The sequence below is a fragment of the Fukomys damarensis genome, unplaced genomic scaffold, assembly GCF_012274545.1.
Source record: "Fukomys damarensis isolate Sample0158 unplaced genomic scaffold, DMR_v1.0_HiC HiC_scaffold_18, whole genome shotgun sequence".
NCBI lineage: Eukaryota > Metazoa > Chordata > Mammalia > Rodentia > Bathyergidae > Fukomys > Fukomys damarensis.
The window spans coordinates 20,384,219-20,402,107 of record NW_022900930.1 but is presented as its reverse complement, the minus strand read 5'-3'; the positions used below and the strand labels follow the sequence as shown (position 1 = coordinate 20,402,107).

Genomic DNA, 17,889 nt, shown 5'->3' with positions numbered 1-17,889 from the left:
TCCGGAAATGTGAAAAAAGCTAAGAGAAAGTTTCATTATACTTAATGAGGAAGGTAACCATTTCTCCCCTTAAACTACAATATAATGGTTTGAGAAGTGATGTCAACAATTTCACATAATGATTAAAACTGGAGAAAAGAGCCCAAATGTCTGGTGTGAAAGTTCAAGAGGAAAAGCCTGCACCACCTTCACCCTGTGACTCCTGCTGTTTATGACGCATTGGCTTCTACTTTCTGAAAGAACATCTGGGGTAACACAGAAGAGGGGTAAAGAGTGAAGAGCAATATGAAATTCTCACTAGAGATAAATCAAACAGATGCTACTGTTCTCGAGTATCACTATAGAGCAAATACTGTGAAGAAATAGTAAAAAGCTCTAAGATATCCCAGTTTAACGTAAATTTTTACAAGTATATCAAATAAGGTATTGCATTACACATCAGAGCTAAATTACATTATAAAAAGGAAGAAATGACTTAGCCACATAAATTTTAAAAGAGGATGAATTAATCTAATGAACCCTGCTTTCAACTGAAACTGAGAAAAATACAACTAAAAAGCAAGGCTGGCACTATAAATTTTAAGTTATACAAATCAAAACTTGTACGATTATTCCTATTCAGTGCTGATGTGTGACAGTCACATAGGCATAAGACATAGCTACTTTCAATATTCTAATCATATTCACCAAAAAGGATGTCATGTTATATATAAAAAGAACTACAAATTGGGACCAAAGCTTTTAGGTTTCTTTATATAGTAATTCCTTAATATATTTATAAAGTAAACAATAAATGTTAAGCACCCTTTTATAAAAATACTGATTATTTTGTGAATACAGAATATCTATTTTTAAATAAGTTTAATAGATGTTGTACATTGTAAAAAATTTGGTAATCAAGTCATTACCATTTAAAGCAAATTTTCCATCCACAGGTCTTACACTTGATTTTAAATTCTGAAGTGCACAGAAGAATCAGAAATCATACGCAATCTCTCTTCTATGTAAGCAATACAAGAACAATGAGAGCTCAGAAACTGAGCAGTGCTTACCAATGATGTAAAACCAAAGAGGAGTGCCAGGCGGCTCAACAGATATTACTCCAATCATGTGAGCAACAGGATCACTTTCCATTACAGTAAAGGTAAAAAATGATTCTTCAAATGAAATAGGCTCTGGAGATGGTTTGGGTTTGGCAATCCACTCAATATGCAGTCTAGTGGTTGATGACTTTTGAGGACGACCATTATCAACTGCCTTGATCTATAAAGTATGAACGAGGATTAAAAACAGCAAATCCTAAATTACATCCTGTAACTGAAACACAGATTGGTTCAGTCTCAAACTGAGCTAATTTCAAACATTTAATAGTCATATCTGGATACACTACATTATAAAATGCTTGATGAAAAGAGCAACTGTTTCATAACTATCATAACTAAATTCAATGCATATAATAAACACCTGGAATGAGAGCTGAAAAGGAAAAAGCAAACCCATACTTCTCAAACATTATCAATCATCACTTAACTATTAGGTCACAAACATTGAAGCCATTTACTGCATAAAGTTATAAGAGATTCAAGATTAGGTCCACAGTCAAAGACTATGATCTTAACTCACTGAAAGAATATCATATTCTCCAGCTGCAGAGAACTTTTTGGATGAAACCACTCCAGTTTTTGGTTCAATAAAAAATTTGCCATGTTCATTTCCATCTTCAATGCTGTAGGAGATTTCTGCATTAGGACCCTCATCTTTATCTGTTGCTATGACACGATATAGGGGTTCTCGTTTGGCGTTTCTTTCTCTTTCTGGTTTTTCTCGCTCTGGCAGTCTGATTTTGTAGAACTTCTGCAAGAACTGGGGTTTGTTGTCATTTTCATCAAGGATTGTCACAATTACTCTTGCGATGGTTGATTTGGGAGGAGTACCATTGTCTGTTACAGTAACCTGTTTTTTTTAAAGGTAAAAGATCAACAAAATTTTAAAGATATATAAAGTAAACACCTTTTTCCTAACAAGCACTGGCATTTATTAATATAGACTTCTATTGTTCCCACAGCACTATGGCCCATACTACCTCCTTTCATTCTGACAATGACCCTGTATGAAAGAGGTACAGCAATCTCTCCCAGGTTGGTTTTTTTTCTTCTTTCCTTCTGGTACCAGGAATGGAATTCAAGACCTTGAGCTTGTGAGGCAAGCACGGCACCACAGAGCCCAATCTTTCCCAGTTTTACAGACAGGGATCCAGGGAGTTGGGCAATAGCTAAGATGTAGCTGTCAGCTCCCACTCTTTCATGACTAGGCAGTAGGCAGTCTCTTTGCCTTGCACTATGGTGACTGTAAAATGAATACTACCAAAATGCTAAACAACCAAAAACTTAATATTTTTAGATCATGGAAGAAATACATAAAAATCTGCTTTAAATATTTCAAAGAGCCCTCTTTTAAAAAATACACTCTGTATACTTAAAACATAAAACTCTCCATATACTACAGTTTAAAAAAAAACTGTCATTTCAAAGTTTCATCAATAAAATGCTATATCATTATTCTAAAGTATACGCTAAGTAATACACATTTAAATAGTAGTAATCATTGTTTTATTCTGTTTGGCCATCTTGAAATGAAGCTTTTAGTGTTTAGGAAAGTGGACATAAATATTTAATCTTATGATCAACTTAATATTTTCAGTAAAAGCAATGTAAAAAGCTTGCATTTTAAGTAAATTTTCCATATATGCAGCTCAGGGATAAAGATCAGAGATTGAGAACCGCAGTGGTGATTGCTTCTACATGCATGTATCAATTTCACTGTTAAAAGTTAACGTTTATGGCAGTGTACACATCAATGATCTCAATAAGTTATTCTCCCTTCAATCATATCTCCCAAATCAACTTAAGCACTAGCTCTCAAACATACCACCACATTAGAACTACAGTAAACATAAGCAGATATATAAACAAACTATTACAAAACCTCAGTTCTCATTAGTGTCCTAATATTATCTTCAAAGTTCAACATACTTTAAATCTGTTACTACTGCACCTTTAACATTTTCATTGAGAAAAAAGTGTTTTGGAATAAGGTATACAGTTAATGTGAAACTTGCAGTCATAACCAAGGCGAGAGAACAAAAGCAAGATGTCCATGTTTATAACCCACTATTCTCAGTATTTTTGGCCTCTGGTTATTTTCTTGAGTACTCACTTCTCCCTTCTGTCAATTCCTGTAGTGAAAAGATATAAATTCAAAACTCCACACTATCATAAAGAAAATGAATTCAAAGGAGCTAAAAAATTATGAAATAAAGACCCAGATGTAATACATGACAAAATTACTAAAGGGAAAGTACTGTGGCTGTGAAATCACCTTTTGTAGAGAGGATATTTATCCACTCACAGACACACAGCACAGATATTACCAAGTATTTCACTGACAAAGTTAGAAATTTTCAACGAAAGGGGAAATGAAATTTAGTAGGGAGTAGCAAGAACAGCAATAAAAAGAAAATTTAAACATGACTACTTGGACGCTTCTCTATTATCCATTGTTATGATGGAAGGCATGCACAGGGAACTCGTAATCAAAGCACATGGCTTTCCAGGTCTGCTTGCACTCATCAACAGTAGCCTCAACATGTGATGAAGAGATGTGAACAGTGGTAAGCGGTTTCTTCTGCTGGATTTCCCTCTTCATAGAAGCTTTCTCCTTGGGTTCTTTGGGTGTGCAGGCATTGGCACCCAGCACTGCCCACCTCGCACTCTACCCTCCTCCCTCTGTTCCTGCACCTCATTCTGCAACGTGTTTACTGTTAGCCAGAAACAGGCGACTAGGAAATGACAAGAAGCTTGTTTTTGTTTTTTCTGAGGACTAAAAGGAATTTTTAATTAACTATGATAACGAGAAATCTTACTGGAAGAGAACATTTTAGGAGACATATTCAATTTCAATCTGTATTTCCCTTAGAAAATTTTAGGAAATATTCTAAAACCACAAAAAGTTCCTAATTGGAGGGGGTGAAGGGAGGGCAGAGGTAAGGGGAAAAAATGAGAATCAAGACTTGTCATGTAGAGGTACATGATCCCAACAACGAATGTAACTGTACTGTATCCCTAAAATGTACCAATAAACTCAATTAAAGCTGAAAAAAAAAAGTTCCTAATTATGGAATTCTTTAAGAATAAAGAATGTGGAAACAAGCTAACTGTAATTCAGAAGGTTAAACTACATGAAAAATTACCTTGCACACCTAACACTGATGAAAAAGAAAGCTGCAAAAGGGGCACAGCTTTTATACAAATGAAAATGGAATCCCGATGACATTATGTACAGTTGCATTTACTGTGGCTCTGTGTGTGCGCACAAAGTGTGAGAACTCAAAAGGGAGCACATGGTGGTACTGTGTATCCTGAGCTCGCAAAGGGGCAGAAGGGGCCGTGAACTACGTTTGGGGTGTTTCCTTTTCCTCGAGTCTAGAAGCTAACGAAACAAAATATTAGCAGTTATGGGTCCTGGCCTATAGGTGCGTGGTCAACCTTTCTAAACATATTTATAACTTCAAATATGTAAAAAACAAAAAACAAAGCAATGCTTACTTCTAATATGTGTTCATCTTGCTGTTCTCGGTCTAGTCTCCTTGACGTAGTAGTGATAAGACCTATAAAATGTTAAGAAGTTTGTTAATCTTCAAAAAGTAAGGTCAATTACAAAATGTTATAACTAAAATCATACTCTCATGGCAGTCTGGACAAATTCTACCATCTTCTCAAAGGAAACAAAGTAAAAGAATAAAATTCAAATTCCAGGTATGGTTAATTATTTTATTTACAAACTAAAGCATACTGTATTTTACACTTTCTAACTTTAATGATCCTTGATTATGTCAGATAAATGACAAACAGAAAACAGAAAGCTCAGATCAGCTATATTTTCTACTGTCGGCAGCTGAAACTGGCATTTCATCAGAAAAAAATTTTTTAAATGAGATGAAGCTATCCAGTATGTCTTCTTGATCCATATCTTCCCAAATATATTGTTGCAAAGGTAACAGGATTGATTAAAATAACTACTATCAATGTATTTTTAAACTTTAAAAAATGTTAGTAAAACTTATTGCCTTTGAATCATCTACCCTCAAAAACAAAGAACTATTAAAAGAAGAATGAAATTTTCCAGATAGTATTTCTCAAACAGTAATCATTTAATTCCCAATAAAAGAAGAAAATGATTCTCAGAGAAATTCACTATTGCCCATTTCTTCAATTATTTTACTAAATTAGCGTATAAGTTTAGACTGGATAAATAAGATGTCATTTTTCTATAAAATGGAATACTACTCAGTCATAGCAAAAGAGAAACTAGAGTCATTCATAGGAAAATGGAGGCATATAAGGCCATACTCTTAGGTGAAATAAGTAAGGCACGCATGTAAATACAGAATAGTTTCTCTGGTGTGAAAAACTAAAAGTGTAAATAAGGTCCACATTGCACAACTGACAATGTGAAATAGGAAGAAAAGGACTAAAGGTGTAGGGGAAGTAGGAAGGGTAGGGGAAAGGAAATAAGGGAAAGGAAAGAATATATGAAAAGGAAAAAATGGAAACAAAGTCTTTGTAAACAGGATGGGGGAGGGGGTAAAGGGAGGGCGGGAGTAAGGGGAAAAAATGATAACCAAGACCTGTCATGTAAAGATACAAGATCCCAATGATGAATACAACTGTATTGTATACCTAAATAGTACCAATAAACTCAATGAGAAAAAATTTTTTTAAAAGATAGAGTACAAGTTTAGACCTCTCTCTGGAACTCTGGAACTGTCAACATATGCTGGAACCTAGAAGTACATTAAAACTGATTTTATTTGTATTTTATCAGAAATACAAAATCCCGAGCCAGGGATTTGGCTCAGTGGTTCCACTGCCTGCCTCGCAAGTGCAAGGGCCTGAGTTTGATCCCCAGTACCAAAAACAAAACAAAACAAAATCCCCTAATCACTAAGCCACCCTCTACAGCTAGTGCTGATGAAGGACAGGTGCACATGGAACAGATCTGTGATCAGACCAAAGGTTAGAGACCCTGGGTGGCGAAAGAGCTGCAAGCACTAAAGGTTCTCCTGCCCGGGCATTACACAGGGAAACATTCTGAATATTTGTATTTAAGAATTGACTTGGGCCAGGGATTTAGCTCAGTGGTTCTGCCGCCTGCTTCACAAGCACAAGGTCCTGAGTTTGATCCCCTGTACCAAGGAAAAAAAAAAAGGAAAGAAAAAGAATTGACTTTATCCTTCCAATTTACTTTTCCTATAATTACAGAACTATTAATTAAAGGCTGTTCAAAATATTTCTCTAAATTTGTATATGAAAGAATTGTGTTTTCATTCAATTCAATGGTTTTTCTTATATAATTACTGAGAGTAGCAGTCAACATTATGTTCTCCACAATTCAATTAAGCAGTAGTCTTTTTTTCACAAAAACAATAACAACAACAAAAGAGTGTGTTATAGCTAAAAACTGGGATTTTTTTCTAACCATACTTACAGATTAAAAGGCATTCATTCAAGGAATATCCTTCACACTGCAACAGCATGAAAATGTGCTTGATGTAGCACAAGTCAAAAATCTTTTAAAAGTTATTATTTTTCTATCAAATACATACGTGGTTCAAAAATAACCAAAAGTCACTGGTAGTTCCACCTAACTGTCCTAATGTGGGCATGAAGAAGTTACTATCAGTGGTAACATCACATGGAGCAACAGCCTGGCATCTTCACTGCAAAACATTATGCAGGGCCTAACAATCGTTTGCCAAAAGCACTGCACAAATACACTCTGCTAATGAAGAACTTCATAGTATCAATTCAATATAAAACCAAAAAGTATTTGGCTATCTCCTTTACAGGTTTGGCATTATTGCATGTTCCACCTATATGCTTGATACTAATTCTTCTCTGTAACCTAGATGGAACACTGAGTCCATTCAAATGCAATAAACTGTAATGCTCCCTTCTTACCCATGTAGCCTTGCCATGACCATTCATTCACTCTGTCACCTCTCAGTTGATACACCCCTGGAGTACCACTGCTCAGTTCTGCAAACCCTTGCATTTCCTGTATCATATATCAACCCACGGTATAGTCACTCATTTAAAAAAAAAAATCTGCCTTTATGTGCTATAAAATCCATGAGGGCAGAGCTGTTGCCTGTCTTGCATAGCTTATCTAAGCTACTATATCTATTAACCTAAGAAAAAAGTATGAGCTTTTAATCTTAAAACGTCACAAAACTAGCATTAAAACTGTTAAAGAGCAGAATTAAAATATGTATCACAGTAAGGCAGCTCTTTAAATCTGGAAATCATACAAAAGTATAGCACAAAGGACCTAAGAGAGAGAATCATTCAGTGTGTTGAACAAGATGCGCCAGGTGCTGTGACAGACAGTCTAGGTGCTGGTGGCGTCCAACAAACTTCGAGGCATAAATCTAAAGAGTGGGGAAACAGTCGGGCATAGACAGACTTGGGTGCCTCTAAGTAAAAGGGAGAATACGAAAGTTAAAGAGAATGATGAGCCTACCAACCTCCCCCCAATATAGTAAGACACAAAAAACAAGGGGGAATCCGGTTTGAGAATGAAGTAATGCGCCAGCAGAGAATCCCAGTGTTCTAGGGCCAAAGGCAGAGAAATTTAAGGAAGAAATAAGTACCTCCTTCACAAATTTCAAAGAAACCTAGAAGAGGACAGAAAGTGAGGCAGGAAGGTATTTCTGAAAACAGCATTTTTTAACAAAAAGGAGACTGCTCATCATATTAAGAGAGAGGGTACATAATTATCTATAAAGATTATGACATTCTCAGGGATGCTATACAAATATCGCCTAAATATTCCTACTGTGTCCTGTAGAGTTTATTCTGTGTTTACATGCACTCTCACCTCCTTTCATCCACTCATCTCATTACTGCTAATCCTCCTCTTATCCCTTACCCACTTGACAAATATGTACCTCTAAGATGAACTCAAGATATACTCTTCCCCTATAACCACTACACGTCATAAATCATGTAGGTATTAAAAACACTAATGATTTCCATTTCTTTCATTTTAAACATTTGTTTCCATCCACAGTGTTTTCTGCTAAATCCCAGAAAAAATGCATACTGTACTTAATCTAAGTGGTATGAATTCCAGTGATAAAGTTCAAACAGCTGAGCCCAAGTGAAATTAAATTCTTCCAAGGTCCCTAGTATGTCACTAACCAAGCCAGACTAGACTTTAGTTCTGAAGCTCATTTTTTTTCTCCCCATCACACCAAACTAAAATTTACTGCATTAAGGTATTTCAACTCTTATCAACTTGGAACCCATGACTTCCATAAAGTTTAAGAAAAAATAACAATGACAGTCATTATGTGTTTTAATAAATCCAAAAAAGCAAATTAGAGAGAGAGAAGCAAAGCAGAAAAATGCATACGCAAGTACTTCCTTTTGTAACTTCGCATTTTATTTCCATTTTTCCCCAGCACCTTTAAGTTAAAAATAGAAATGAAAAGATAAAAGCTAGAATTATTTTTGCTTGGTCCAGAAATATACTGTTCTTTATACCAGTCCGATGATAAATGTGGGCAGGCTGAGACAGCAAGTACAGTATTTTCTCAACAATGAAGTTACACACTTACCTCATAAATGTATGAAAAACTAAAAAACTAAACTTTAGGGCACCTAATAAACATACTTTTAAAAATGTGTCTTTTAAGGCAATTTTAGAAATTCAGAAAATTTATGTAAGATGCAGGAATGTCAGATCAGCTATAATCCCTCAATATAAAATTTTACTTAGATATTTCTTAAAAATCAGAAGCAAATTCATCTCCAAATTTCTCAAAAAAAAAAAAAAGAGAGAAAGAGAGAGAGATAAAACGAACCTCCCAAAGTAGAAAGCACTTTACAGATACATATTAAAGGACTGGTAGACGGAAAATTATATGAGAGGATCTACACAGAGGGGTGTAATAATGCACGCATTCAAGTACTTTATTCTGTCCACTCAGCACAGACAGATGACTTCGATACTGTCTTTGTTCTCAAGAAAGACGAAGGCTAGAACTTGGCTAACACTACATTTGAGAAACAACAAGAGAGACTACAGAGTGGGAGAACACAGAGATAAGAAGAACAACAAAGGCTCTTGCTGGGGGTGTGTATTCCAAGAAAACTTGAACCTGTGTGGATCCTGGGACACATGAGGTCATCTCATCTGTTACTCCAACATAAAACGAACCAACTACCCAGCATTCAAGTGAGGCTCTGCAGGTCCAGCCATCCCCAGGCCAACCAACCAGCTGACCCACCACGGTTATGACAGGTCAGTCAAGCCTAGACAAGCTGGAAGAATTACCCAGTAAAATACTAAATTAGGACTGTTGTTTTAGACACTAAAGTTTTGCAGTAGTCTGCTACAAAGCAAAAGTTAACTAATACATCAATTCATCTCACCTCCAATAATTATTGGGCTTACTGAAATGCCAAAGTACTATATTTTGATCTTTAAATATATTATCTTACTTAATCTATCTACCTACACAGTAATATCTCCATTTTTACAGGCTTGGAGCGATTAAGGTGCCTAAGACCACTTAGCAAAATGGGAGTTAAATAAATCCAGGCAGTCAGAATCTAAAGGCCACACTAAAAGTGAGACAAGCCAAGGAGGAACTGAAGGTTTTGGTTCTATAAAAAAATGGTCTCAACCACAGCACTGCAGAGCCAACAAATGGTAGTTAGGGAAGGAAATAATATAATTTCTGAATAGGTCCTACTGCAATGAGTGAGCAAGTACTTGGAATATGTAGTAGGAGTAATATAAGGAACAAAACTGTAAAAGGTAAGTTCCTATATCTAGAGGATAAAAAATCTGTAGCCCATGCTTGGCAGGAAATGTACTTTGAACCACTTTCCTATTTTTCTATTTGACAATAAGCAGGAGAAAGATCAATTACTCTTGTTGTTCTCCTATAACCATTCAGCTTTTGTACTCTTATAGTAATGCATAGACCACAGAAACCTATGTTCGAGCAAAGCACTACACAACAGCAGTTTCTATGATGACTGAGTTCTCTGATTCACACTTTCCAAAATGGCAGCACCCAGCCATGTGGGCACCAAGCAACTGAAACATGGCTCATGTAACTGAAGAAGTCCATTTGTAACTGAATTTAAATAACTCAAATAGTCACTAATCATATCTGCTTCTTTACAGGCTGATGTGAAATGACCCAGTCCGAAATCAAGAACTTTAACTAATTTGCAATATTGAAAATCTTTTTCTGTGGTTACATTATGAAGGAATAATTCAACAGGAAATATATGTTATCAAACCACACATTTTGGAAATGTCTGTCTTAATCCTAAGTTGTACAATACACAGAGTTTTCCAAGATTCTGGTATGCAAATGCTGCTCTGCAAGGCTACCTTCTCACAACCTCTCCTGGTGCTACTCTTCACCACACCAAGCTCAGCCAGAAAGGAAGAAACATGGTTTATCATTGTTAGCCTGACAGGGCTCTTGTTCTCAAAGGCACCCAATGTATGTAAAGAAAATCTCTTATCGCTAAATGGTGCAGATGAACATTAAACTATTCGTTCATACTTCGCTTTTTCGGTCAATATGTATTTATGTATTGTCCTAGAACCAGCTCAGGGGTGAGCATTATAGGAACAGAGTTGAGTTCTTACAAAATCAAAGTGTTCAGAAAAGCCTCTTTATGGATCTAGCCACAGTGGTGGCGAATCTATGACACAAGTGTTGTTTTACTTTCAAAACAAACGATGCTAACATCGGAGTTTTTTCTAAAGTAAAACTTCAGTCAGTGTTCAGGTTTAACTGCAGTGTCGGCACTTGGAGATAAATACGCAGGTTTTGGGTTGCAGTTTGGACAATGCTAAAAGATCCATCCTCACTGCTCGAGCTCTTTCAACAAAAAGTCTGTATCAGAGTCACAATGTATAAACATCTGCATCTACTCTTTCCTTCCCAGTCCATGCACCCCTGTAAAGACCGAGTCTGTACAATCTCAGAAAGGTTTCCAGGTGATCTAGAGCTCCATCCCATGATAATCTTCACAGATAACCGATGAGACCAAAAACAGCCCTGCAAAGTTAGAGCCAACATGTAAAGACGAAGAGGAAAGGATTGCTTCTCCCTAACTCCCCACTCTAAAAATACTGATTGCCTTACAGGCCATGAGCAAATGTTCAACTTTCCCTATACTTATCACTCAGTATTCATGTCCTCAGAGCTTTTGACTATGAGCTCAGAGGTACAGCACTGCACAGTCTTTATTTAGGTGGTGTTCTAAGACCACATTTAACTACAGCCTGTCGAGGGCTCTTTTGGCAGCTGTGGCCATCTGAGCAGCTATTGTTTGTCACTGCAGTGCTGGTGCCACCAGGATTAGGCCTGGAGCCAAAAACGGCATCCTATTCATAGACTGTCAAGGCTGGAAAGCAGCTCAGAATTCATTTCCTGCAAACTTTCAAAGCTTCAGAGAATATACAATCAAAAGTAATCAAACGATCAGTCAGAAGTCACATGGGGCTGGCCAAGCAAGAGCATGCACCTACTATCACTGACTTATCTTCTGGTTTTAATTCTATCTTAGTGTTTCTTGTTAAAAAATGATGGTATTAAAGCACAAGATCAACAGCTAAATCCAACTTATAGTGAATTTCCTTTAGCATTACAATGTTAACTACAGCAGGAAGAGAGAAGGAACCTAACCCACTGTAAGGTTAATATCATGTTGACATAAAAGACTAATCTCACTTAGAAACCAAATGCAAACTCTTAAATATAATTATAGCAAATGATATTGTGCAACATTATTAAAAACCTAGAATTCTCCTTAATATAATTTATCCTAAAAATTTGATGAAAATAGATTTTAGGAGAAAGACTCAGTATCAACACGTGCAGAAAGGGCACTGAATAAAATGGGACTTCTTTCAGACTAAGAATAATACAGTTCACTATAAAGTAAAAATTAGCATGAGGAACAGGTAAGGAAAATCTATATATTCCTTCTTAAAACTGTACATATCTTGGTAAAAACTACAAGTAGGTAAACTTTTTTAAAAACTGAATTCCTGCACTGTTAACATGACTGGACCTTCATTTCCTTCTTTTGCAACTATCAAATGTTACCGGAAACCCTTGGAAGTTGTTTGCAGCTGTAGCTATTTCCTATTACATTTTGCTCAGTCTCCATCCCAGGCCACAATGAAATGCCATTTACTCTGGTTCAGAAAACAATAGTTGCAAAGTGATACAGGAAGAGAACAGGATGAGTACACAGAACACTACTAGCTATTAAAGCATTTTGTGATTTTTATCTCTAGGGTTACTACATACAACCTATGTACCTCTACCAAATCTATCTGCAATCAAATCTTAAAGTCACATTTCTTATATCCAACATAAAATTGTACAGTAAATACACTGTGTAAACAAATGAAAAACATTCCATTGTACACCACTGTCTTCTACAAAGCATAAGAAATTATAATTTGAGCATAAAGACAAACCAGAAAAAGATAATGAAAAGGAGGGAGTGGGGAATATTAAAGAACTGAGACTATGTCAATTATTTTAACAGGATATACTAGCAAAAAATTGTGAAGATCTCAAAATTTAGCAAGATTGTACTCCAATGAAAAAGTTATTTCTCAAAATAGAAGAGATCTAATAGTCTACAATCAATTTCCAAGAGTCTAATATCAACTTGCTAAATCCTGAGATTTCAGTCTTGACAATGAATAATCTAAATGCTGTCTTTAACCACTTACCAGTCCAATTATTTAAATATGGGATAACCAAAAATTATGTATTTTTCATTAATTTTATAAGACGATGGGAAATATTAAATTGACAGTTATCTAATTAAATACAAGAAGTGATTGGTAGAAATGACACCTGCTCTGGAGATGCTCTGGATAGTCAGTGTGCAAACAAAAGACCTGGCTGAGTAATACTTGGGGTAAACTATTACAGGGTTTTAAACAAGAGTTTTTTGTTTTTCCAATACCAGGGATTGAACTCAGGACCTTGCACTTACAAGGCAGGCTCAGTGCCACTGAGCTAAATCCCCGGCCCATTAAAAAAGAGTTTTAAGGAACCCAGAGAAGCAAATCACATATTATCTTTTCTCAGTAATTCAACGGTTACTCAGAAATATCAAAAAGACATTTCTTCACAAAGAAAAATCAATAATTAGTTCTATTAATTAATCTACTGACACATCAGAGGTCAGGAATTTACTACTAATCTTGTATGGCAGGTACATTTTTAAATGGGCTCAAAATTTTATGATACTTAAAAACTATACAAAGTCCAATTTCAATGTCTTTAAGTTTTACTGGAATACAGCCTTGTTTGTTCATTTCCATACTGATTATTCCAGCTTTCATTCTTTAATGGCAGAGCAGGGTAGTTGAGACAGAGATCGCATGGCTTGCAAATTATGTGAAAAAGCTCTAGAGTCCTACAGTACATGTTTAATGCAAACAAGTTTAAACACTTAGTATTATTTAGAACCATCCTGATGATCTGCAAGCACCACAGAAATAATGTTAGTCTAAAAAGCACCTATTATGTGATACAGTTTCTTAAGACTAAATTATAGAAAAACTGGCTCCAAACTATACTCATACATCAAAGACACTGTGTACCAAGAAGTAGCACTTAGGAAATTCTGCTTGTCTGGTTTGGACCTCTCAGTGGCCTTAACCTCTCTAAAATTATGTGATTATTTGTAATCTTGGAAAAATACAAAAGACAAACACAATAAACTCTTGGTATTTGTAGTTTCCACCTGTCTCATATGGTTCTTAAGAATGTGAAAGTTGCTTGTAATATACAAAGTACAATGCACACGTAAGGTACCCTGGTCCGTGCCCCTCTGATTGTTAATAAAAGTTTAAAGTAAGGGCAAGAGATGGCATAGGGTAGAATAGAGGTATAAAAAGGACAAGTGAATAAGACAGAAAGATTAAAAAAAAAAAAAAAGCCAGGGTTCACTGGTCTCTTGCGATTGTCTCCTTCAAGTTCACCCAGCTTGATGGAAGTCAGTCCAAAGAGGGACCACCAGTGAGACTTAGACTAACAATGTAATGTGTTCTTCATCCAAAAGTGAGAAGGTCTTTAGGTCAAAGATGCCCTTCCAAATAAATGGCATTTTAAAGAGGAAAGTTATAAGATTAAGCTGAAATAGGCTCAAAAGAGTTGGGATAGCATCTAAAATCTCAAGAGGACCGAATAGATACAGCAGTTGTCAAAGGAACAAAACCCTTTAGAGATGCACATACAGATAAAACCAAACTCAAAAAGAGTCCATACTTTTTATATACTCATTTTAATGAATTCATTTTATCTGTAAAATAAAATTCTCAGTGATTTGTTCCTAACCCACAAGAAAATGTACACCAATAAGAGGAAGTAAAAAATAATATATTTACTAGGTAAGTAAAATCAGTGGATCAGTGAAATGGGCAGCAAAAGTCAAATATAATGCATGTATCATCATAATAATGTGGCAAGTCCATCAATAACCGTAATAAAGGGATTTCTAAAGCACAGCATTTAATACTTCTATGAGAAAAACTGCAAATGCCTCTCAGTGGGCATACCACAATACAACTTGTACAAGGATAAGAAAAAAAAACCCATGTATTCTTACATTAAAAACCATGAGAAATGGAAATATAAGTCAATGTGAAGACTTTATCAATCCTCACAGAAGCTTTATTTCTAAGAGCCAAAATGTGGCAATAATATAAGTATCTACCAACAGGCGAATGTATACACAAACTGTTGCTGGGCACGGTGTCACACACCTGTAATCCCAGTACCTGGTAGGCTGAAACAGGGGGGTTCCAAATTTAAGCCCAACCTGAGTAACACAGCAAGACCCTGACAATAAAAAAATAAATAAGAGAATAAATGGGCTGCAGATGTAGCTTAGTGCAAAGGTATTGGGTTCAGTCCCAGTAAAAAGAAAAGAGATGCATTACTGATACACAACACATATGCATGAATTTTGAAATAAATATGCTAGGTGTAAGAAATTTCACTAAAAGGGTACATACTATTTGAATTCACCTGTGTAAAACTGCAGGAAATGCAAAATATAGCTAATATGATAGGACAGACAGCAGATCAGGGGTTACCTAGGGAGAGGTGCAGGATGAAGCAGAGGGAGGGAAGTGCTGAGGAAACGTTAGGAAGTCAAGGATATGTTCATCTGTTTGACTGTGGTAATGGCTTCTCGGATATATAAACGTCAAAACTTAAATTATAGACTTCAAAAATGTGCAATTTACTCTGTTAGTTACGCTGCAAAAAGCTTTCTAAAAATTAAAAAAATTACTTGCTTTGAATCAAAAACTTGAAAAATATCAAGCATACAAGTAAGAGAATAAGTCTCTGAGGCCCTTTCCAGTGTGAGTACATGCCTAAAAAGTAAGCTTCAAAACTGTAAGTGGATTCTTTGTTGCATATCACTCCTCCAGGCTCAAACTGATTACTTAACTAAAAAGAGAATTTGCAAGGATGGTGTCAGTTTCCCGCGGTTTCTTGTGAATAAGAAAACCTGCAAAGCTGACACTGGTCCCATTTGTTCCAGGATCCCTTTCTTCTCTGTCCTTGACACAGCACAAAACTGCAGCCGTCGTGTTTGCAGGAGCTGGGGCTGTCAGGAAGACCCTGAACAACGTAATGTCCTACCTCCGTGTTTCTCTCCTGCCTTGAATAAATGCATAATTTATTTTTAAAAAAGAAAAATATATCCTAATATAAACAAACCAAAAAAGTTTATATAGAAGTCTGTGCTGTCAACAAAAGCATATATATCAGAAAAGGGGCATCATCCCAGAGGAGAAAGGCAGCAACAAGCGACAGTGACAACAGCAGCTCTCTTTCTGTTACTTATATATTCTATCCAAGCTATGGGCCTAGGGTAGGTAGCACTCACGCCCAGGTTGGGGCAGCCTTAATCCTAGCATCATATCACAAATCAATCCCAGAACCACATCCTTAATCCCAGCATCACGCACTCTAGATCCAGAGACCTATGACTACATGAGGCTTTAGGGGGGAACATCAAGATACAAGCCATAAAACTAACCCTTAATAGCACTGCAAAATATTCATTCACGGTTGAACACAAAAGTCCATTCGTCCAAAGACCTCAGAAAGAAAGCCTTACTAAGGACCACATCTCCTGACTTCCAGCCCAGTGATTTTCTCACTCAGTCATTAATTATTAAGTAACATGATACAGGGTTCACAGGTGGTATTATAGATGAATGATTCATAGAACTTTCTTCCACCACATGGTGGAAAACTAGCCTCATTTTACTAATATTCCTGCCAAAAATAAATAAAGGTTTTGAGAAAGATGACGCATATACACTTTGGACTTTGAGTATCTGCTTAAACTTTCTGCCAATCTGGGGGAACAGATGACTTCAGAGGCAGATCTTAAGAACCTGTATTATATTCTTCTATAATACTCTCTGAATTTTTTTTATCTTTAGAGATGGTAGGTGATTTGTGGAAAAATCAGACTTCTTCACTAACCCCATAGCTTCACAACAAATATTCCTGTGCTCTATCCTTATTGTCCACTATTACCTGCCTTCAAGTCATAAAAACACAAAACCTCTTTGTAAAAGCTGATGAATACTTTTCTGCTGCCCTACCAGCTAGATGATGTATGTCCCACTAGGCAGCAGCTATAAAACCCTGGAAGGAATCTGTTCTTGCTAAGGATAAGAAAGAGCACAGAAACCTCGGTAAACAGACCTCTTTTTTGGAGTTTTCAGAATGGAGTGATTTACAATAGAGTGGCAATGCCATACCAATCAGGGTTCTCTAGTAAGACATAAGAGCAGTGATAGCATTATTTCAGAGGCCATGGGGATAAGAGACATTTCAAGGCTCCCTAATCTGTACAATTTCCTTAAACGTTTTCCTCCTTCTCCTTCTGATATAAATTATGCCCAGACCTCTGACAGTTTTTGCTCAGATAATCAAAAGGACATTTACTGGTGCTTTGCTTGTTTCTTCAAAGAGCACTTAGTTTAATCTAGAGCAGAAAACCTAAGAGGGATGAAAACTTTTAAAAGTCTATCCCATTAGCTCAGTGGTGCTGCCGCCTGCCTCACGAGCATGAGATCCTGAGTTCGATCCCTGATACCAAAGAAATAAATAAAAAATCAAAGTCTACCCCACTGCCAGGGATGTGATGAGTGGCACAGTGCCTGCCTGGCAAGCTCAAGGTCCTGAGTTCAATTTACAGTATTAAACAATTTAAAAATAGGAGTAGTTACACATTCTTGATTAACCAACTCAAGGCTTTTCCTTCTGAACTTCTTTTTCTCAAAGTTGTGATAAAGAAACTCTGCTCCCTCTCTGTAGTCTCTGGACTCTAAAATCTTATAAACTTCTAACCTTCTTTTATATCTGACAATTCCTTCTAAAATTTTACCTTTTAGTTCTCTTCTACTTTATTTCACCAAAAAAGGAGGTAAATTTAATTGCTACTTGAACATAGAAAAAATACTATATGGTCAGACTGCTAAAAAAGCCTTTCATTAATTATTTATAGAGGCTGTTTGCAGTCTGGCATGGTCTTGTCTTAATCCTAGCCTTTTTGTTGAGCTCACAGTCCTACATTCTATTCCCCATGCCCCCCCAAAACTACCAGGTCCTGTAAATTTCTCTCCTATATATAATTAGTCTTACAAGAATCAATCAATCTTAATAATCAATCATCAATTTTCTAAGAATTCAAACTCCATTAGAGGAAAATACTAGAATTTGTCCAAAGG

General features: G+C 36.2%; 1 protein-coding gene across 4 annotated transcripts in view; it reads right to left on the bottom strand.

Moving 5' to 3' along the window:
- Positions 1–17,889, bottom strand: part of Fat1 (FAT atypical cadherin 1) — a 118,880-nt gene that overhangs the window by 44,979 nt on the left and 56,012 nt on the right. For all 4 annotated transcript variants that reach the window (XM_033765404.1, XM_033765403.1, XM_010619792.1 and 1 more), the window contains exons 4-6: positions 4,605–4,666; positions 1,624–1,953; positions 1,053–1,263 (exon numbers count right to left, since the gene is read on the bottom strand). In XM_033765404.1, coding sequence (XP_033621295.1) covers positions 1,053–1,263; positions 1,624–1,953; positions 4,605–4,666 — 603 coding nt within the window. The remainder of the gene's footprint in view (positions 1–1,052; positions 1,264–1,623; positions 1,954–4,604; positions 4,667–17,889) is intronic.